The 22,644-nt window shown below is 40.3% G+C and overlaps 1 protein-coding gene across 7 annotated transcripts in view; it reads right to left on the bottom strand.

Moving 5' to 3' along the window:
• Positions 1 to 201: 201 nt before the first annotated feature.
• Positions 202 to 22,644, bottom strand: part of LOC111864453 (chromodomain-helicase-DNA-binding protein 7) — a 144,088-nt gene continuing 121,645 nt past the window's right edge. For all 7 annotated transcript variants that reach the window (XM_023851703.2, XM_023851708.2, XM_023851702.2 and 4 more), the window contains 6 exons: positions 21,377 to 21,677; positions 13,741 to 13,858; positions 9,074 to 9,392; positions 7,708 to 8,220; positions 2,560 to 2,730; positions 202 to 2,454 (listed from right to left, as the gene is read on the bottom strand). In XM_023851703.2, the coding sequence (XP_023707471.1) occupies positions 280 to 2,454; positions 2,560 to 2,730; positions 7,708 to 8,220; positions 9,074 to 9,392; positions 13,741 to 13,858; positions 21,377 to 21,677 (3,597 nt within the window). In that variant the 3' untranslated portion in view covers positions 202 to 279. The remainder of the gene's footprint in view (positions 2,455 to 2,559; positions 2,731 to 7,707; positions 8,221 to 9,073; positions 9,393 to 13,740; positions 13,859 to 21,376; positions 21,678 to 22,644) is intronic.

The following is a 22,644-nucleotide window of genomic DNA, read 5'->3' as shown; positions in this document are numbered from 1 at the left end:
ATACTGTAGTAGTTAGTCTGAAAAAATAATACAAAGAGCAGCAGTAAAATAAAGGCAGGATACAAGAACAGTTTTAAAATGTGACTTAAAGAAAACAGGAATAAAATACAATAAAACGTGGACTGGGAATCAGAAGATGAAAACACTAGCAACAAATCAGTAATGCAAGGTAGGGGGTGGGAGGGAGAGAGGGGNTAATAATAATAATAATAATAGTCAACCAACCAAAATAATATAAAAATGGCGAAAAATTACACATCAGAAATATGTTTACCAATGCTACGTTTCAGCTTTCTGTTCACTGGGTGAAGTTTCACAGTTTGCATCCACTGATTCCTGCTTCTTGCTATCTTTGGTGTTTTCACTGTTCTCTCGTTCTTCTGCTTTAGCAGCTGCTGCTGCTGCTGCTGCTGCTGCTCGGGCCGCGGCTGCTGCTGCTGCTCTTCCTGCACTACTTCGCAGAACCTTGCGCTCTACCACTGGTGCCTCTGGCTCCTCAAAGTTAGCGACTGCCTGTTTCGACCGTTTGGTGCTCCTTGCCCGCCGACCTGCTCCTGACCTAGTTGCCCTCCCACCAGTGCCACTGGGCTCAGGTTCTGGTTCAGGCACCTCAGGCAGCATTACTGGTATGGGAGATGATGAAGACTGTGGTAGAGATGTAGACTGGGGTGATGATGGAGGCAGTGATGGAGTCGCTTCTGTCGGTGATGTGGATTGCTGTGCAGTTTCAATCTCACTCCCTTCTGTTGGTTCTGATGTCATCACAGAATTCTTTTCTGCTGTAACAGGTGGTGGTGCTGGGTTCTCTACAGGGATAACTCCTTCCTCTGAACGTGTCACAACTGAAACAGTTGCTCCATCCTTAGACACTGTAGAGGAAGTCAAAAGAGCTTCAATGTCCACAGCAGCACAATCAACACTTGGATCAGTAATTAACGGCATGCAACTAATCTTCTCTTCAGCAACTTCTTTCCATTCCGTTTCTCTTGTTCTTTTGGGTGGCCGTTCATCATTTTGAGCAGTGCTACTAGATGAACTTTTTACAAGACTTTCAGCTGCATCTCTTGTGCGCTTACCAAATTTCTCTTCTGTGCTACGAGCTAAAAATTCAGCGGAAGTCTTGCACAAATTTTCTAAAGCTTCTTTCATTTCTGATTCTTTCGTTTTCCTTGAAAACCATTCTTCACTGTGAGGTGAACTGTCTGGCATGAAATTACGGGCAAGACTTTCTACACTTTCTTTTCTTTCACCTTCTTTAAATTTCTTCACTGGTCTTTCTTCAGATCTAGTAGCAAAATCTGTAACTGTAGTCCTGCTTAGATTCTCTAAGGACTCCTTTCTCTCCCCCTCTCTTAACCTCTTCTCAGCTGCATCCTTCCTTTCTGCCTCCCTAACCCGCTTCTCGCTGCGCAGAGCTGCCTCCATGGTTGAAGCTCTACTGAGGCTCTCCAGTAGATGGGTGTCATGTGGGAGCAGTAACTGCTGCAACTGCTGCTGCTGCTGTCTGTCAAGTGCATCTCTAGTGGCTGTTCGCTGATGCCTGTGATTGGCTGTGGTAGATGATGATGATGATGTTGAGGTCATGGTGGCTGGCCGGGAACTGCTCCCTGACTTATGTCCAGCTCGTGAAGATGAAGGCTGTAATGTTGGTGTGGATGTTCCACTAACACCCAAGCTGCCATTCAGCAATCCACACTGCTGGGCAAGGCTATCATAAGCAGATGACATGGAGCCTGGTTGCATTGAAAATGGATTTAGTCCACCTAGGCCCAGGGGTGTGTATAAAAGACCAGGATTAGGAAAGAAGAACGGAAGAGCTGATGATGGGATATTTGATGATGATGACACTGGAGGTTTTGAACTACTGTGTCCACGTTCAGTATCTGTGGGTTTACGTGTTTTTGTTTTTCCTGTTCCAGATGTACTAGGACCAGAACTACCCAGTTCACTTCCATCCATTCCTGCAAGTGATGGCAATCCAAGACCTGCCAGATTGGCAAAAAGAGAATTTGTGAGACTCATGTTCCCCAGGTTTCCAAGCCCACTCATACTGCCCAGGGCACTCATATTTGGCATTCCACCAAATGGAAGTAGCAAGGGGTTGTTCTTTGGGTCAAATCCTCCAAGAGATAATCCTGATAGTATGCTGCTGGGATTGAGTCCTGCTGCAGAGAGACTGCTCAGTCCAGCTGATGCCAGCGAGGGAAATGGTAGGGTTGACGCAAGGGATGTTGCCTGACTTACTGAAGATTGCTGGCCAGGTGGGCTGGAGAGAAGAGGAGGGCGACCAGGACCTTTCTTTCTCTCACTGGGTGGCAGCCGCTTCTGTAGGTCATGTGGGAGATTCCCTCTCTCCTTTACAAGTTCGGCCCACTTAGGATCAACATCAAACATTGGGTTCTCCAGTAACCACTGTGCCAGTTTCTTAAGCTGTGGAGCCTTGCTTCCAGTGATCTGCAGTATAAAGTAAAAACTGTTAACACATATTCTAACACATCTCTAACCAAACTAAGCTTCTTCATTTTTGCAAAGACTATGCTTATGATAACTTTCATGTACCTTCTTCCCAGTTAATCTGTTAATAACAGAAACATTTTCATCTCCTGTCAGTTTCTTCCAGTCTAAAAGAGATGGGTCCACCCTTGGGCGTCGACGCCTTGGGGCTAAGTAATCTGATGTCAGCGGTTGCTCAGGCATCAGGGCTGTCTGCTCTGCCAACCATTTGTTCACCTGAACATAGTATGTGCAGTTACAGTACATGGCAGACATTCTACCACATTCTATATCTACAGTGCAGCTGTTATTCAATGAATCAAATGGCAAACACAAAACTGTACCTTGCAAGAAACATCTTTTTTTAACATTTCTTTTGTAACTATTCTTACTTCTTGTGTCTTTACCATAATCGTGAAGACTGGATGGAAAGGAATGAAAGACAAAGAACTGTATCTAACACAGGAGCCTCAAAATAAACACGAGTAGGAATTTAACTTCCAGACTACAGAAGGAAAGATACATAAACAAAGCCTTAATTTCTCTAATTTGAACAGAAAATGGTTTCCTTCTTTGTGTATAATCCCATTCATTTATGAGTTAAAACAAAGTATAATTCCTTCATATAATTATTTGCTTTTGTCTTCGTATACATGTGCTTTCCTCTCGCACATTTTAACACTAATTCACAAGCCTATAAATCTAACCAGAAAATATCCTTTACTACTAATGCATGAAGAATGATGTATATAAAGTTCCAAGCAAATGTTATGAAGACCTGGTCATAAAATTAATGGCATGGAGCTTTCATCTACCAGGTCAGTTATGTAAATTATCTGTCAAAAGCACGAACATTTACTGGAGCGGATTAAAAATGCTGAAACGACACAGTTAAAATATAATAATCAGAATGTCTTAAGTACTTCCTTTCAGTCTCCTAGTATCTATTCAACCTAACAACAATAAATGACCACATACATTATGGCATTCCTCAATTTTCTCATACAATCTACTTGGAATTAACCTCTAGTGAACAGCACTTATATCCATGTACTGTAAAACATCTTGCACCATGTCAGAAGTTAACCTAGCATGGTTTCCTCTTTTAATGAGCTGCACCACAGCTGCAGCATAACAGAATAACACAACAACCCCAATTCAAGGACCAAAATACGTAATTCATGAATCATGCCACAAATCTTTCTCAACAGCCTTTAGAAGAGTGATAAGTTAACATTCAATTCTGTGCACACAGTTTTTCTGTTCCCCCCCCTCCATTTTTGTACACTTCACTGTTTCAATCAACAGATAACTGATGAAAGCAAAACTATAACAGATTTCAACATTTCTGTCTAACTATAAAATGCACACTAGGGAAATGCACAAATAAAAATCCTGCAAACAGCCACACATGTATGCCTTATATGGAGCCGAATGTTGGGTGTCACCAAGCAGATGAGTGTAATGGTAATGCTCTAGACTTATTCATGAAAGGTGCTAAATTTGAATCTGGGCTAGGACAATGACTAAACTGACAAGCTTTTATGGGTTTCCTCAGTTCCTCCAGGAAAGTGCAATGACAGTACTCTGACTGGAATAAAACTGCTTTCTTCCAAATAATGATTCTTCAATCATCCTACCATTTGATACTATATAGTCTGAGACACTAAGGGCAGTGACATCATCATCATCATCATCATCCTCGTTGTTGTCTTCAGTCTAGGCCCCATGATCTGTTCTGGATCATTATTTCACCACATTGCCTTCTCAGGTTCCTTTTTCCTGTTGGTTGACATTTCCATGCTATCGTTGGAAGTCAATGCTTTTCCCTTCTTTGTAAATGTTCCCCCCTTTTTCTCCGTATTGTATTATTTGTGTAAGAATTAGTTTAACTCCCAATTCTTCCCATATTATTTTTTTTAATGTTTGCACACGAACTTCATTTCAGCTAGCTACATGCTACTTTCATCCTTCTGCCTCAATATCCAGCATTTGCCATGATATAACAGGGAAGGAATTACTACAGTCTTCTCCAATTTTAATTGGGCTCTTCTCCTGGTTTATCTTGCCAGTACTTCTTATATCGTACTTCACATTGCTTGGTATCAGTTTTGTTTGTACATCTCCTTCTTTAATTAGCAGACAAACTGAAATCCAAGTAGTTGAAATCTGATACTTGTTTTAATCTATTACCACACTTTGGCATGCGATTTCTTGATGTCCTCCCAGGAATGAGATTTCTTTCATGACAGAGTACACCACGGCACAGTAACTACAATATGGGCTGAAGGACTGGTTTTCACTTTGCAAAAGGGCAAGTTTCTTTTCTCCTCATTACTATGTCTCCACCAAGTTTCAAGCCCACTCAGTTACCTATGAAACCGGCACTGAGTCTCTTTCTTCAGGGGTAGAGTGGTCAGAGCATGAAGCTAACCACTGATCTCCATCCAGTGCCAGAGTTAAAAAGGCATGAAACTATTGCAACTCTACTCCACGTTTGACAGTGTAGTGCTTAATCAGACACAGGAATTACTTTACCTCAATTTTTAAATACTTGTGAAATATACTGATTCTGGACAAGTAAAAATGTTAAAACTTTGCTTGAGATACTGTAAGACATGCAGCACTTTCCACAGGCTACAAATCAAGAAACTGCTTAAATGCATTGCAACAGTAACAGGCTGAATTTAGTGGCAATTCAGTGTTCCAAGCATATACCGTGTGTCTATTGACAAACAATTTTTTCTTATGAGTATTTTTTAATGGAGATGTAAGTCAAGCAACCGAGTCTTTTAAAATAACTATTAGGTATGTGTGAGAATGACCATTTCAGTTCAACATTAAGATGAGAAACTGGAAAGATTTTGAGAATCATGATGACATGCTTTTTCCCTCTAATCAGAATTTGTAACACTACTTACTTTTGAGAATGAACTGAAGTGTAATACTTACTGCTTCTGTATCTGATATATGGTGTAATTCTCTCACTAGAAAACCCAAACATTCCTCAATAACTTTTTAATTTTTGTATGGTTCCCTATGAAAACTGACATGGACAAAGCTTACATCTATCTAAGCAGAACCATCTCACCCCTCAACAAACTGGATTGTACCCGTGATGTCGAGATACGACTGCCAAACAGGCGTTTGACTCAGTGTACAGTGATTGTGCATGCCACAAACATATACTCCGCTGAACTGTGTGTGTTTTATTGTTTGTGAATATTGGCGAATGGATTTATTTAAAAATTTGTCAAAGGGCATTTTGGAATTAGTATGGTGAAGGAAGTGTACTGACAAAATCCTGTATTCATAAATTGGTGAAAAAATTAGAGACAACTGGAAGTGTTTCGACTCGACATGCAGAAGGCAGGAAGACGTGATCGCACGGTGCAGGATGTGAAGGATCAATTACTGGCACTGCTAAGAAAATCCTTCAGAAGACTTTAGCAAGAAACTGGCATTCTTTATTCCATGTCAAGGAGCTGCCAAAAAAGCGAAACTGCGCCCATATCCTGTGTCCGTAGTCATACTAGCATTGCTAAGAAAATCCTTTGGAAAACTTTTGCAAGAAACTGGCATTCCTTATTCCATGTGTCAAGGAGCTGCCAAAAAAGCGAAACTGCAACAATATCCTGTGTCCGTAGTCAATGAGTTGCTTCCAATGGACTTGGAGAAATGTGCACGGTATTGTTTACGGTTCCAACATTTAGTTGTGGAACATCCAGGTATTTTGGACATTACGTAGTTTGTGGATGAAGTCTGGTTTCATTTGACTGGCTACATAAACTCGCAAAATATGCATGTATGGGCAGAAGAAAACCCATATGAAACTCACATGGAAAGCCTACATTTGGAGAAAATTTGGGTGTGGCATGGCTTGTCCCATAGACGAATTATTGGTTCCATATGCTTCGATCAAATTGTTACCACAGAGGTATACTTGAACATATGCAGTGAATTTGTGAATTAGTTAGCACATGATGAATTAACAGGTTACTTTCAACAAGATGACATAACGTGCCACACATCGAATGCAAGCATGAGGGAAATTGAAAGTTATTTCAGTGGTTGATTCATTCTGACAAACCTATGGCTACCAAGATCACCAGAAATGATGCCACCTGATTTCTTCTTGTTGGGTTTACTGCAGTCATGTATACAGCAATAAGCCATGAAAAACTGACACCTTCAAAGACGCAATATGGTGGTAGGTTGCTGCCATTAACAATGTCACATTACCAGATGTCTTTGCCAATTTGGAGAGTCGCATACAAAAGTGCTTGAGTGCAGGGGGGGTGACATTTTCAGCATATGCTGAAAACCTTGTTTTGCAACATACAAGTACATTTCAATTTCTGATAGGGCACCACACAAAACTTAAGAAGTTATGGAAGCCACTGAGATTGAACTCCATCCCAACAATATGAACGGGGGGGGGGTTGTCTCAGCAAGTCATGGAAGCCTCTCATCTGTTCCCTAAAAATCCTCCCAAGACATGACGCCAGATCGACAAGGCCACAAAGTTTTGACGACTCCCATAGCAATCCCCCAGCTTAAGGGTTAATGCCCTCCCATTAACCTTGCCTCTGTCCCCCAACACAATATCCTATACCTGCTCTAACCTTGCTCCTGTCCCAGACCCTTTCCCTCTCCACTCATTTCCCATGTAGACCTGTCCCTTCCTTTCCTGCTCTCATATAGCTGAGTTTATTTCCAACATCAGTCTGCTTGCACCTGCTCTCACTGTTTCTTCGCTTGCCAATTTTATTTTCCTTTCTACCCTGAAGATGGAGGCGTTCCTCCGAAACGTCGGTTAACACCACATCCCAGAAGACTGCTTTCTTCTTATTGAGGAATGTTTGTTTTTTCTAGTGAGAGAATCGCCCTGAAGTCATAAACAGAAATAAAGAAACCTCAAGTGTGAGCAGAAAGAGGGAAAGAAGACTCTTGACAGTAAGTTAATCTGTACCACAGTTGCCAACCATTATTATCATGGATAAGGTAGTTTGTGCGTTACTGTGTAAAGCAAAAGCAGATTATTAATGTTCAAGACTGAAAAATCTATAGTCAAATCAAGTTTCTTTTCTCAATTTGATATAAAAAGTTTGAGACTCAAACATGCCTAGTGTCAATCACAGCAAGCTGAACATTTGCAAAGATGCAGAACTTTATACATAAGTGAAGTTCAGTACAGAACTAGCACAGATATACCTTAGCTTCATGAGAGTATGAACTGATCTTTGATGAAAAATCAGCCACTTTGCTGAGGTCTGCAATCATAGACTCATATGTCTTCCTCTGTACTTGTGAAGATTGTGAAAGGGATGATTGCTGCTGCTTCTTCAGCAGGAGATTCTGTTGTTCTGCATGAGCAAGGAAGGAGGAAAAACTTTCCTTCGGAGTTGGCATTTGAGGGAGTGCACCCATATCAACTCCAATACTGCTTCGAGAAGAATTTTGGGCTGCAGGAGAGGGGACAGATGTTACAGTGATGGTGAAAGGCTTGTGAGCAGGGGATGAAGATGATGATACTGTGGGACCCCCATGCGTTGAGTTGATTGAGGTGGGAGTCACTGTCACACTGGGACTGATCATTCCTGGTGTGTTTGGCTTTTTCAAGTCTGGAAATAGTGATTTTTGTTCCTTAGCAGCTGACAGCCCCAACACTATCTCATCCAATTTGCGCCGCTTCTTTTCTTTGCCAATAACCGGTTCTTCTGCTGGCTGCAAAACAGAATAAATCAGTAGAGAGTATTGCATCTTGAATGAAATATCAATGTTAACATTTGCCACAGTAAATAAGTGATAAATTAGAGCATAATTTTGTTAAGTTTCCTGCAGTGTACCAATTTTTACTGAATTTAAAATTTTAATACTCCATGCATGCCAGCATTGTCACTTTCTGACTTGTACTTTACTTTTACACATCAATTTAATAAAATCTCGCAGGAATGGGAAGAACATTTTAGAGCTCTGTGTAATAGAAACATTTTATTCAACCTTACACGAACGTAAAGAAATTATGTTAAAATGCATAACATATTTAGGCACTTCAATAACCTGAATTTCACAGGTGAGTAAAAGAATCACAAAAACAATATGAATAATATGTCCTTGGCAACAGAGATGTCACAGGAAAAATTGCAAACTGGCATTGTGCAGTATGTACAAGACTAAGACACCAAGGTACAGAGGCTTAATGATTAAATACAAAACCTGAACGTGATTATGTTAAAATGAATGAATGGACTGAAGTTTGACTTGGTTCAGAAGAAGCTTACAAGATTTTCTGCCATACATGACTGGAAGTTTACTACTTCTAGAGCTATATATATTTATAGTGAGCTCAAAATCTGACAAGTGATACCAGAAATTTTGCAAAATATTTTCAGCTGATTGATGTAACTTGTTTATATCAGGGGCGATCAAGGAATATGTTCAAGCAAACATGTTTTACGGAGTAATAATATCAGAGGATATGCAAGGCAAACATATTTTTATAAAACGTGAAGTAACACACTCATGTACATAAAAATCAGCAAGTGAAAGAGTAATTACAAGATTAACTCTTACTTACATAATTATTTTTCTTCATAAGTTTTCCAAGCATTTCATCCAGTTTACTTTTTTGTTTATTTTTTGAGGGCATTGAAAAGTCCTGCACTTCATTCATCATCTCTTTGTTCTTGGGAATCTCAGGTGTGCTCATCTTTGGAAGGCCTGATGACAGATCTATAGGAGTCAGTGTGCTGGATGTTCCCGGGATCACAGTTTGTCCCAAACTCTTGGGTGAAGAATGATATTTGAGATCAAATGGCATTGATAAAATACGTGGACTCTGCTGATGTGCTGGTGGGGGCTGCAGACTTGTAACTGGAGCCACTGGAGTTGAACGTCTGGAAGAGAAAATGAAATCTGAGTCATTCTGATGGCAGCAAAATCAAACTACTAGTTATTAATACATCTTACACTCAGTATTAACCCAGCAGCAATAAAGGTACATCAGAGCAGAACTCTCACATTACATAAACCTTCAACTCTTTGTAGTGCTAATGCAGTTACCTCCCCATACATCTGTATGGCTGCCCTGCTGGTTGGTGTTATTGAAGAGGAATATCAACACAGTAAGAGGCATCAAGCTTCATGAAAACTGCTAATTTTTTGTCCATAATATTTATGTACATAAATGAATCAGGTAGCAAATCAGAAGACATGCATATACCTAAATCAGGCTTCAGAGACGGAACTGTGTTCCTTCTGTACCTTAAGAACCACTCAAAACTGGCGAAATTTCATACACTACCCTCCCATCCACCCAAACTACCAAATATAGATTTTGTATTTACATACGACATACAGTATATTTACTTTCACCAATTTGTCAGCTGGGTTGATTGAAAGATAGGTGTAAAATGTAGCATGCATTGGTGATATGAAGATTTCACAGAAAATATCAGATGGAAAACTTGAGAAGAAGAAACCATTTGGGAAAGCTAGGCAGAGATGGGAAGACAACATTAAAATCAATTTTAAAAACACAGCATGTAAGAGTGTAGGTGGATTCAACTGGCTTGGAGCAGTGTCCAATGATAGGCTTTTCTGAACATGATAATAGGTCTTAGGGATCCATAAAATGTATGGAATTTCTTGTCAGCTGGGTGACTATCAGCTAATCAAGGACCATGCTTCATGGAGCAAGTATCTGTTCAGCATCTTTGGACACTGCAACACATATTTTGCTACCACAGTTAAGTTTTTATTTTCTCCCCAGTGTATGATTCATTTCAGGTTCAAGAAATATTGTGCCTGCAGAGAAAAACAGACTTTCATTCTGTAATGTGTCTATGTAAAGTGGCTGTAAGCAATGCAACTACTTCACCTTGCAAAGTGTGACCCAAGAACTGCAGCTGATCATTAATATGCTGGTGTAACAAAGGATTTTAAATAGCCCAGTGCTAGATTTATGGACTTCTCCTGGTAGAAAATTTAAATTTTCATGCCTCACACAGGAAAAACGAACATTTTGGTAAGACTGATAAATTCATGTGATAACATTTCAATCTAAGTAAAGTGGCATGTACAGTTTCGTTTTTGTTAATATGGCTATTTTTTAAACCACAATATAAAAATTAGATGCCATTTACTTTCTGATCAAGAGTCCTCTGTTGTGGATGATAAACGTGCATGCTTTACTCTTTAATGTGATGGTCCAAGAAAGAATTTCTCGCCACACATAAACCAACCTGGCATTTCAGGTATTAATCTTGTATATGTCTGGAGGAATATACCGCCACAATCTTCATGGTACAAGCGTTTCTTTGTCCACTCCGATGTGTGGCAGGTGTTTGCCATACTGTTCTTCTTGAACACATAACACATGCCAATTATAATGTTCTTGTATTGTATATTCCCAAATATCCAGTGAATTAAAAAAATTGTGACCAGAACTTTATTTGTGACACAGCTGCCAATGGCATGTGGCATATTCATTACAAGGTTACAGTACTACTAACTCCAAGGGCCATTTTAGCAACTCTGTATACCTTTCACACACTGAGTAGCTACAGTGTACAAGTGGAAATTTGTTACACATTGTGCATGTGTCCTGCTAAACACAATTATAGGTGAGAAGCAGAAGCTTGGGTGTGGAATATGAAATGAAACCTATCGCTTTGAGACTGGCCATAGCATTTGAAAAAGAACATGGAATCCAAGGTTTCAAGGCAAATCAGGATGCACACTGCTACGTTCTTTTTCTTCAGGAAACAATGTGAGTATGGAAGAGAGATAGGAAACCAAGTGTCTCAAAGGCCGCACCATAGCTCAAGTGGTTAGTCGCTGGCTTCCCACCGCGGCGGCCCAAGTTCGATCCTGGGTCTGGTCAAGTGGGATTTGTGGTGGACAAAGTGGTGCTGGGGCAGGTTTTCTCTCAGTACTTAGGTTTCCCCTGCCAATCTTCATTCCACCAAATTCTCCATCATCATAATCACCCGGGGCAGGTACAATAGGACAATCAGTGGCCTTTGTGCCAAGGGGACCCTGTTGAACTCCACGCCCCACTAAGCGAATTAAAAAAAAAAAAAAAAAAGGTGTCTCAAAATGGCAGAGTGTGAAGATTCTGGAAAGTGAAAGACACTACATAAACAAAAAAGAACATGCTGAAATTTTATGACTCTATGCATTCTGACCAAGCTTGCTGGTGTAGCAGTAATGCCCTAACTAGTATTTGGGAGATACTTGGTTTAAATCTCAGTCAGGAAAGTGACTAACTTGACCAAGGTTTATGGTTTTCTTCAGTCCCTCAATCATGCCACACCCTTCCTTCCAAATCCTTTTGTAACTCATCAACCATCCTACAATGTGACACACTGTACAGTCTAAATAATGACAGCATCATAAAATACTCGTAGATTACAAACCAGCCACTTGTGTATTATGTACATATACTTACAATTGACATGTTCATGTTTAAAAAAATATAGACGAACTTTTTATATCTTAAAAATGGGGTGTATGGCTTTTCAACAGTGAAAAAAAAAGATTCATAAACAATTTTAGTCCACACTCTTCTACTCTTGTGATGAGATCTTTCACTGAGACTTAAGCAGATGTCATATCTTGTTTCATATACTGTCTGTCATCTCTCAAGTAAAGGGTGTTTCACTTGGGTTGGAACCCGGCATTTTGTTAATAACTCGGATACTAATAAAGATATTGCAATGAAATTTGGAGTGGACTTACCTCAGTTCATGTGAAGTCTGGTGACATCATAACAAGTGCTGGAAATGGCCACCATTTGCGTCTAGACAGCATGGGACTCGGCACGCCATGTTTTGGAAAGTCCTTGTCCATACGTCAGGTGTCACTTCTTGGATGGCCTCACTTAAGATTACTTTTAAAGCCTCTATGGTTCGCAGTTTGTTGGCGTAAACTTGCGCTTTCAAATGTCCCCATAAAAAATAGTCAGGCGGCATTAGATTGGGCGAGCACAGTGGCCAAAGCCCCCTGGAAATGACACTCGCCCGATCTAACACCTCCTGATTATTTTTTGTGGGACATTTGAAAGTGCAAGTTTACGCCAACAAACCGCGAACCACAGAGGCTTTAAAAGCAAACATAAGTGAGGCCATCCAAGAAGTGACACCTGACGTATGGGCAAGACTTCACATTAACTGAGGTAAGTCCACTCCAAATTCCGTTGCAATATCTTTATTAGTATCCGAGTTATTAACAAAATGCCGGGTTCTGCCCCGAGTGAAACACCCTTTATATGCTGCATACACATCCATTATTTTACATTTCAAATAAGTTTAAAAGTTTTTGTAGTGTCATAATTTTTTTTTGACAATTCCATTTCTGCTCTTAGAAAGTGCTTTGCCTCATTTTATGGCATCTCTACTGATGGGAGTTTAGAACTCTTCCACTGATGCTCAACAGTCCATCTGTCTCATAAGCAATGTTCCATTTGCATCAGTACAGCTAGAAACAAACGCTTCAGATTCATTCATACCAGGGAAAAAAAAAGGTTATCACTGAATGTCTAAGTACTGACGATAACACCAATCTGTCTCAACCACCTTCACTTTGACAATACCTGCATAAAACAACATGAAAACTGTTAGCAGACATGACATGTTACTAATGTCCAGTTCTGATATGATTTGTTTTCCTGCTGCTGCCCTCAGTCTGACATGGCAGACCACACTGCCATGTTAACTGCGGTTGTTGTTTCTCTTGTTCTCTGTACTGAGCTGGTAACAGTTGTGGTTCTAGTTCATTCTCTTGTCATTCCTCTCCTCCATCCTATGAGGGAGTGTCACAGCCACTCTCCAGCAATATAAGTTTCTTGGCCAAAGCACTGACTGAGAATGACTTGACTTCAAACTGAGATTCAATTTGATACTTCTGCTGACCACATGTGAATAGTAATCTGTATTATGAAAACCTTCTGAACATGAAATAAGCTGTGAATATATATAACACAAGTATGCTGTGCATGTCTGTATGTTTACATTGTTGCTTTCAGAGAAATAACCTCCCACCATTAAACTGACTGTCCCTGAGAGCACCAATATTTGTATTTAACCACCACCAAAGAGTCCACCCACATCTATTTGCAGTGATGCCAAATTACTATCCTGGATATGAGGCATTCATATTAAAATATTCCTGCTTACATTTCCATAATGACCTTGACATATCTTAAAGATTAAATGAGATCTGACTAATCAAACATATGCTAACCTTGATTCTTCTGATAATGATTCTTCGTTGGTTTCCCAGTGGTGTGATGGCGATGGCTTTGTTAGTGGAGGGGGCTGCTGACTAGTGGCACTACTGTTCAAGAGTGCATGCAACTTAGCTGAAAAAAAAAGCGATAGGTACGCACAACTCACAATGTAACTATAAAACATTTCAATTCACACCCAAATGCAGAAGACTGTGACAATTCATCCATTTTAACCTTTTCTGGAATATCCCTTGTCACCATTTATGATACACTGTTATCCCTTAACTTATGGATGTATGACTGATCTGATGTGATTTCTAAAAGGATGGCNAGCTTCAAGATATTTTGTTTAAAACTACATGATTTAAAACTTTAACGTATGTTCTTTCATTAGCTAGATATAAATTTTGTCTATCAGCAATAATTTTTCTTTTATTTGCCTTCAAAAAAAGGAAGTTTCTGTGCCCCACCCTGTACTACAGGCCTACCTGTATTTAAATTTATTCAACCTCATTTTTATGTCATCTCATGGCCTATTTAATACTTTTTTTACATTACACTGAAGTATGAATTAGTAATTTTAATCACAGTGTTCAACAACATCCAACACTTTTTACGAATATTCACACCCAACACTTAAAAAAATTTAATATTGTCGTTTGCGGCATTTTCCTTTTTACGAATATCCGTACGAGGCCTACGTAATATTAGCTTGTTACTTAATAAACTGTTCTCTTCACTCTCAAGAGAGTCTAGTAAGGATTCCAAATGATTAAGAGCAGCACCATGTGATATTTTCTTACTAGCAGCATGGTCCACCTCTTCCTCATTCTCACTTTCTTCCCGCTCCTCTGGCTGCACCCCCACTGAACTTACGATTTTGTCACTGCTTATCATTTCGAAGACTGGCTCACATGAGTCACAGTCAAACCACTCTCTTATATTTTCCTCGTTGACTTCTTCACCACCATGAATTTGGTTAGCTAATTTTGTCAATTATATGGCTATTTCATTTTCACTGAATCCATGGATTTCATCATCTTCATTAGTGATGAAAGGCATCAGTTTCTTCCACGAATTTTTCAATACAGATGGCTTTACTGTATCCCACGCTGTTGAAATCTCGTATATGCCATCTAACATTGAAAAAGACTTCCAGAAACACGTCAGATCATTGCCTTCATCGATGTACTTTTATAGCAAATTTGATCTGTAGATTCTCTTCATACTTGAGATAACTCCTTGATCCATTGGTTGGATAAGTGCGGTAATATTAGGAGGAAAATATTTTAAAAAAAAATATTTCCATCATCTGACCTCATGAGACTTTCGTTAGGATGTGAGGGCACACGGTCAATGAGGAGCACAGCTTTCTCAGGTAGGCCTTGGGATTTTAGATGGTCATGAACTTGAGGCACAAATTTAAAATCAAACCATTCTTAAAATATCGCTCTATTCATTTAAGCTCCTTTCTGATTAAAATAATGGATAGGCAGACTTGAAGCTACTGTTCCTTTAAAAGAGCATGGTCTTTTTGCTTTGCCGATAACTACTGGTGTTAGTTTGTGTGTTCCTGATGCATTAGAACAGCACAAGGCTATCAATCTCTCCTTACTGGATTTGTGACCTGGAGCCTGAAATGCCAAAGTTCTGGTTGGCAAGCATTTCCAATAAAGACCTGTTTCATCGGCATTATAGATTTGTTCTGGCAGCAGATTTTCACTTTTCATGAAATTATCAAAATTGGTGCAAAATTGAACTGATGATGACAAGTCCCCTGACAATTTCTCACCTTGAATACTAATTTCTCGTATTCCATGATGCTGCTTGAAACATGTTCAGCAACTGGAAGAAGTGTCAAAACTTCCTTGTAGTTCAAGTGCTTCAGAAAAAAATTTCGCTTGTTTAGCACAAACTGCTCCTGTTACTGTTGTTCCCTGTGCCCTTAGTTGATCAATCCAGATCAGCATTGCTTTGTCAAGATCATCATATGTTGATTTTTTCAGGGTTTTTTCCTTCATCATTCCACTTGAATTAGAAGACGAACCAAAGGAAATTAATTGATTCTTTTGTTTTTTCAAATCACGAACAGTTTGTTCTCCAATACCGTATTGCTTTGCTAATTGTTTAACTACACCTGCTTTTCCCAACTGATTGATAAGTTCAAGTTTCTGTTGAATACTTAACACAACACGCTTCCTTTTACACCCTGACATTTTGCTAACACACTTGAAGACTGATACAGAGAGACCAACTGGGGAAGTGTATCTGTCCTTGAAACTTTCCACAAATCCTTGCATTCTTTCACCCCTACCCTAGAACATTGTGTTAGCATAACGGGGCCAAAGAATGTAGAGCTCGGTTCACACTAGTGTGAAAATAGTGTTACAACTCACCATGTGAAACAAAAGTGAATGCATATTAAACAACATATAAGCCTCAAAAAAGCCCCGGTTAAGCCATAAACCGGTTTATCCGCCCCCGGATAATCGAGAGTTGATTGTATTTTTATAACTCTTTGGTTACATCAGTCTAAAGTCTCTAGTGCATCTGCAACAAAAAGTTGCAGATATGTATCTGTTACCTTTGTAATGTCTGTACATCTGTCCATCTGCCTACCTATAGCAAAAATCTGCAAACCACTTACTGTATTTCCATGAAACTTCAAATCAGGCAGTGTTACTAAATTCTGTCAATTAAAGTAAAAGTAAGTAAAGCTATCTCTGTAACAGGCCGTGAAGGCCCATAGGGTTGTGAGACATTGAGGGTCCCACATTATCTAGACAATCGGCCCAAAGATGGTGGTTAGGTTGTCAGCCTTATGCAACAGACGCGCTTTACTAACAAGGAAAACTATTTAATTAATTCCTGGTACTCATTTCTGTTAGAGGCTGAGTCGACCCCAGGGCCATAGTGCTGCTAAGACATATATTAACCTTTAACGGCCGAATGTTATATACATGCAGCAATCAGCAACCAGAGTTGGCCAAATGTTATATATATCTGTGGCAGGACACGTGCTGTCTTTGGGAGTGCTGACAGTTTCAGCTTGGGTTTGAAACCAAAACAAACGCTCATAAGATCATGTCAGTGGTTCATTCCTTAGCTCTGAACAATGAAATCGTTTATCACGGTACTGGTTTCGAAACTATTTACGTTCAGATATGATTGTTCATGACCTGGTCAGCCAAATATAGCCCAGCTTTGTTTCGAGAACTGATGAGGAAATATTTACTGGTGCTTGCATATGAGTGCTTCCAGAGCCTTCAAGGAAGTCTGACACATTCAAGGATTGGTTTTCAGTGGCGAATTATCAGTCAGGAAGTCAGTGTCGGACCGTCATATATTTCTTGTATATCATTTTTATTTTCTGTCTGGGAAGAGGTATAAACCCACTGAGCCAGTATTACTTTGTGAGTAAAGGCATCTTTGCCACTGTGACTTTCGGTATCAGTGTCGGACTGGCACCCTTTTTTATCATTATTATAATTACTTTGCATCACTATTTTGCGAGTATTACTAATAGGCGAGAGTGTCGCTTTGTCAATCAACATAATTTATTTGATTTTGCTAGAACCCCCTTCCCCCAAGACGATTTTCAATTGCACAAGCCGAATATCACGGTCAGTGGCGTTTCTCGGGGGAAGGCCAAAGTTATCAGGGGGCCCAACTGAGTTGATTGGGAGTGAAACATTCACAACACTGGCCAACCAAAGGGAAACAAAGACATCGTGTGTTTCGCTAAATAAGAAAAGCAGGAGCACACTCTTCTATTGTAAAAAGTGTGATGTTGCTCTGTGTGAGGTGGACTGCTTTGAAAAGTGCCACGTGCATCACTGTGAGTATCGTAGTGAAGTGACTGTGAAGTGACGCAACTCAAACTCACATACACTAATATTATCGTATATAGTGTGATTATATTTACAATATCACCAAGTCTCAAAGCTGAATATCAAGGTCAGTGNTTTCTCAGGGGAGGCCAAGGTTATCTGGGGCCCAACTGAGTCAACTGGAGGTGAAACATTCACAACACTGGCCAACCAAAGGGAAACAAAGACGTTGTGTGTTTCACTAAATAAGAAAAGCAGGAGCACGCTCTTCTATTGTAAAAAGCGCGATGTTGCTTTGTGTGAGGTGGACTGTGCGTCAGAGCGTATTGTAAACTGTGAAGTGACACAGTTCAAACTCGTGTACAGTCTGAACAAAATATTATTGTACATAGTGTGATTATATTTACAATGTCACCATGATTCAAGGTTGAAGAAAAAACAATGGTTATGTCCTTTGGAATTTCATAACATATATAATAAAGATTATATTTTGCATTTCATGACAAAATAATCATAGTTAATTTTCATTTGTAAAAGTTGCTCTTTTGTGTATATGTAGAAAATTTTATTGTCTTTCAGGCTGTTTTTAGTTCGTATTTCTATGTTGCATAGAGCGGAAAATATGTATTTTTTTTTCTGAAAGTTTGCAATGTTAATTAATTAGGGTGATTTAAATACTGGCCAATATTTTACACTTTAACTGCCCTCAAACAGATACTCCATGGAATATATAGTGTGACATGTTGCGCAACGGAGGACCCCTCCCTACACAGCAGTGACGTGGCAGGTGAGTCAGCGCTCCGTCCCGCCCCACCTCCACGCGGTGACGTAACTCACAACGCAGCTGTGACATGGGTAACAGGCAACAGTGGTACCCATTGCGTAACAGGCGGGCGCTGCGGCTATATAAGAGCACTACACTGCCTACAGAGTTAGTTAAAAGTGTATCAGTGGCCGAAGACAGTTCTCCAGTCAGCAGTGAACAGTTCAGTGTATCAGTCGCCGAAGACAGTTCTCAAGGCAGCAGCCTACAGTTGAGTTGGAATCTAGCCAGCTGTGAGTTACAAGTTACGGACGCGTGTGTGAGAATCAGTGATAGTTCATGATAACCGAGTAATAACTGGGAGTGTGTTATACAGTGACACTTGTATAGCTCCCGCATCGTAATTAAAACGTGCAGACTACTGACAATAGAGTGAATTGAACACTGAATAGGGGTTATAAATTGTGAAAACCCATAACAGTGTTATAATTAATTGTAGCCGAGACTTGTAGGTTGTTGAATAAACCAATTAACAATCTCTACGGCGTATTCAGTAACTAAAACACATTACACTGGTGTCAGAAGTGGGACTGGACATACACACGTGACAATTTGGTGTCAGAATTGGTTTACAAATTTAAACACGCCACACAGTAATGATTGTGTATCGAGTATTTGACTGCTACAAAATGGAGAAACAAGTTATGGAAAAAATATTCCTAATGCTGGCAAGATGGGAGGCGAAAATGGAAGAGTTGAAAGCCTGGCGAGAAAATACTGCTGCGGAGACGAGAGCAACGCAAGCAAGGGCGGCACAAGAAGAGGTCCCCACAGTGATACTGGTCAGTAAACTGGAAGATGAATTGATGCCAATTACTCAAACAGATATGATGACCTGCCCAGAAAAGTTGGAAGCACGTAAAGAAGAAGTAAAGCCAGCCCCAGTGGACACGAAACCTGCGGCGGCACAACAAGAAGAGGTGCACATTAGTGATACCGGTCAGAGAGACGATGGCCTGCCAAGAAACGGAGGCACGTCCAGAAGAAAAAGAGCCGGCCTCAGTGAACAAGAAACCTGAGGCGGCAAAACAACGAGAGGTACTAGCAGAAGATGCTGAAGTAATGCCGGTCGGAGAACCGAAGAAGAAAAGGCGTAGGGACCGAAATCAGCGAAATATGAAGTATTCAACACGGGAAAATTGTGGACCCAAGAAGAAGTTGACAAGCCGCCGTGTGGAAGTGGCAAGGCAGAAGAAACCCGGCAGGAAGGTGTCCCACCGTGCAACAGCGGCATGGCGTCAGAGGAACATCTTCGATAAATCTTGGACCCGAGGAGATTATGAATCCCGGATGAAGTTGGCTGCCACCTACAGGAAGACATACCATCGCGCGACAGTGGCATGACGTTGGAGAAATGCCTTCAAGAAGGAAACTCCCCAGTGAACCTTCGGATGCCGGAGAGAGGACTTGGCGCTACGGTCTCGTGCCAGCAAATGGTGGGAAGACCAGGAGGAACGACGACGTCAGCAAGTGCGGACCACATCGGAAGTGCTGTTACGTCAACATAAAGAACTTCTCAGGGAAGACATACACAAGGATTGGACATTGTGGCGGGGTCAACCCCCTCCGAAATGGAAAAAATGCAATAGTACACAGGAGGAACCGGTAACGTATAAGTACCGGCCTCCTGAGGAAGAGTGCATGTGCGACAAATGAATGTGATACAACGGGATCTTCTAGGCGAGCTGAAAGGAAACCGCTCGAGACGAGCTGGTCTTAAGAGGAGAGCGGTTGTAATGGCCAGAGAACAGATGCTGCAAGAAGAGCCTCCAAAGCAAAGGAATGGGGGTGCACCGTTAGGCTATTCGGGACAAACAGCCTTAAGGAGGGAGCAGTGTGACATGTTGCGCAACGGAGGACCCCTCCCTACACAGCAGTGATGTGGCGGGTGAGTCAGCGCTCCATCCACCCCCCCTCCACGCAGTGACATAACACGCAATGCAGCAGTGACATGGGTAACAGGCAACAGCGGTCATAACAGGCGGGCGCTGTGACTATATAAGAGCACTACACTGCCTACAGAGTTAGTTAAAAGTGTATCAGCGGCCGAAGACAGTTCTCCAGTCAGCAGTGAACAGTTAAGTGTATCAGTCGCCGAAGACAGTTCTCAAGGCAGCAGTCTACAGTTGAGTTGGAATCTAGCCAGCAGCAAGTTACAAGTTACGGACACGTGTGTGAGAATCAGTGATAGTTTGTGATAACCGAGTAATAATTGGGTGTATGTGATACAGTGACACTTGTATAGCTCCCGTATCATAATTTAAACATGTAGACTACTGACAATAGAGTGAACTGAACATTGAATAGGGGTTATAAATTGTGAAAACCCCGTAACAGTGTTATAATTAATTGTAGCCGAGACTGGTAGGTTGTTGAATAAACCAATTAACAATCTCTATGGCGTATTCAGTAACTAAAACACGTTACAATATGTATTCTATGAAGTAATAGGTTCGAGCTCAAAACCTTTTTGTTACACACTTTACATGAACTATTCAACTAATAACGCATACTCTGACATTCTGTGAGTATCATTAATGATAATGGTAATCATTAACAGTAAACATGTGCAAGTGCACACACACCCACTGATGTATAACAACTGTTTTCCCACAATGTTTTTGCAGCAAATTACATGCATTACAACATCAAAGTGGTCAAAATGTATATACATGGGAGGAAAACGTAAATTCCAAAAACATAATTTCTGAAATGTCAGTGTAACACCGTCCTAGATTAGAAGTAGCCTGTCAAGGCCAGACATGTATTTCATATCCTTATGGAAGCTGCTTTCATTATGATTTTCTGTTCATGTAAAAATAATGGTTTAGCAATGACTCTTAATTATTATGCATTGGGCAACAGACATAACATGATTCTTTCCTTGTTGTCACAAATTCAACACTGAAAAATGGCAAAGATCTCAATGTATGAAAGCTCATTCATGCCTTTCTTCAGACCTAAAGATATCAGACAATCCGCAGCCTGTCTGCTTACCTCTCTCTGTTTCTACATCTATTGCTATGTGCCTTTTCCTCTTCTTTGTCAGTGGTAGCCTGGCAGCACCATGATCAGTTGTAATAGTGATAACTTCTGACCCCTCTGACACAGACATGGGTGTTGAGGTGTCCCTCTTTGGTGTAACATCAGGAGTGTCATGGCAGCTCAGGTCCAGTTCTCCACTTGTCCCCAACATAATACTGGTAGCGTTATACACACTGAAGTTTCGCGGAACAGGCCACTCCTTGTGCTCAACAGAATGAACTACATGCTGCAGACGCACCTCTAACACATGGTCCTGTGGAAAAAGATGACAGTTTGTCCTTCATTGTCCAAAATATTAAGCAAATTGCCTCAAGAAACAACACCTCTGACTTGGAACAGGAAGATGCCTTGTTTGTATCTTAACTATCCTAAATAGTTTCATGGTTTTCTTCATCACTTCAGGCAAATGCTGCAACTGTACCTCAAATGGTCACAACAGTTTCCTTCCACATCCTTTCTAATTCATTATTCATTTATCATCTTACCATGTGTTACAACATAAATTCTCAGCTACTGATGCACTGTTAAATAATCCACAAGTTATGAGAAATATTAAACACTCTCTTCTAATCCAATTTAAGCCACAAATTATCCATGCTAATAAATAAATACCTAAGTTCTTAACTTTCCTATCTAAACAACCTAAAGAATAAAGTACAACTATTTTAATTGTTGCTTCATGGGTTTGAAACTTGGTCTTATGCCCTAATTAAAAGATGCCATTTCAGGATGCTTGAGAACAGGGTTCTACTCGAAATATATAGATCTCAAAAGGAAGAAACAACATGAATACTGAAGAAATTTTGTAATGAGCATTATACTTTGCACTCTTCACCAAAGAGCACTGAGGTGATCAAACAAAGGGGACTGAAATGGGTGAGACATGTCATACCTATTACAGGTGAATTAACAAAACATATGGGGATGTGACAACATAGTAGTAGTAGCAGCTGTATATCCTGCATGGCCGTCTGGCATTACAAAAGGATGAATCACACAGGCCAGCTTGTTGTCAGAAAGTGGTCCTGTGAAGGTATAGTATCTGAGAAAGTTAACCACTGTTTTTGATAATCAACATTTATTAGCACAGACATCATGCATCCTTGTATATTTAAAAAATGGAATCCAAAATTCTTCAAGACTGTTAAAATCATTCAACTCAATATGGAACCCATATGTTATTCAATTACTATCTTCTTAGATATGATTCTGTGCACTGT

The sequence above is a fragment of the Cryptotermes secundus genome, unplaced genomic scaffold, assembly GCF_002891405.2.
Source record: "Cryptotermes secundus unplaced genomic scaffold, Csec_1.0 scaffold621, whole genome shotgun sequence".
Lineage (NCBI taxonomy): Eukaryota > Metazoa > Arthropoda > Insecta > Blattodea > Kalotermitidae > Cryptotermes > Cryptotermes secundus.
This window is presented reverse-complemented; position numbering and strand designations above follow the sequence as displayed.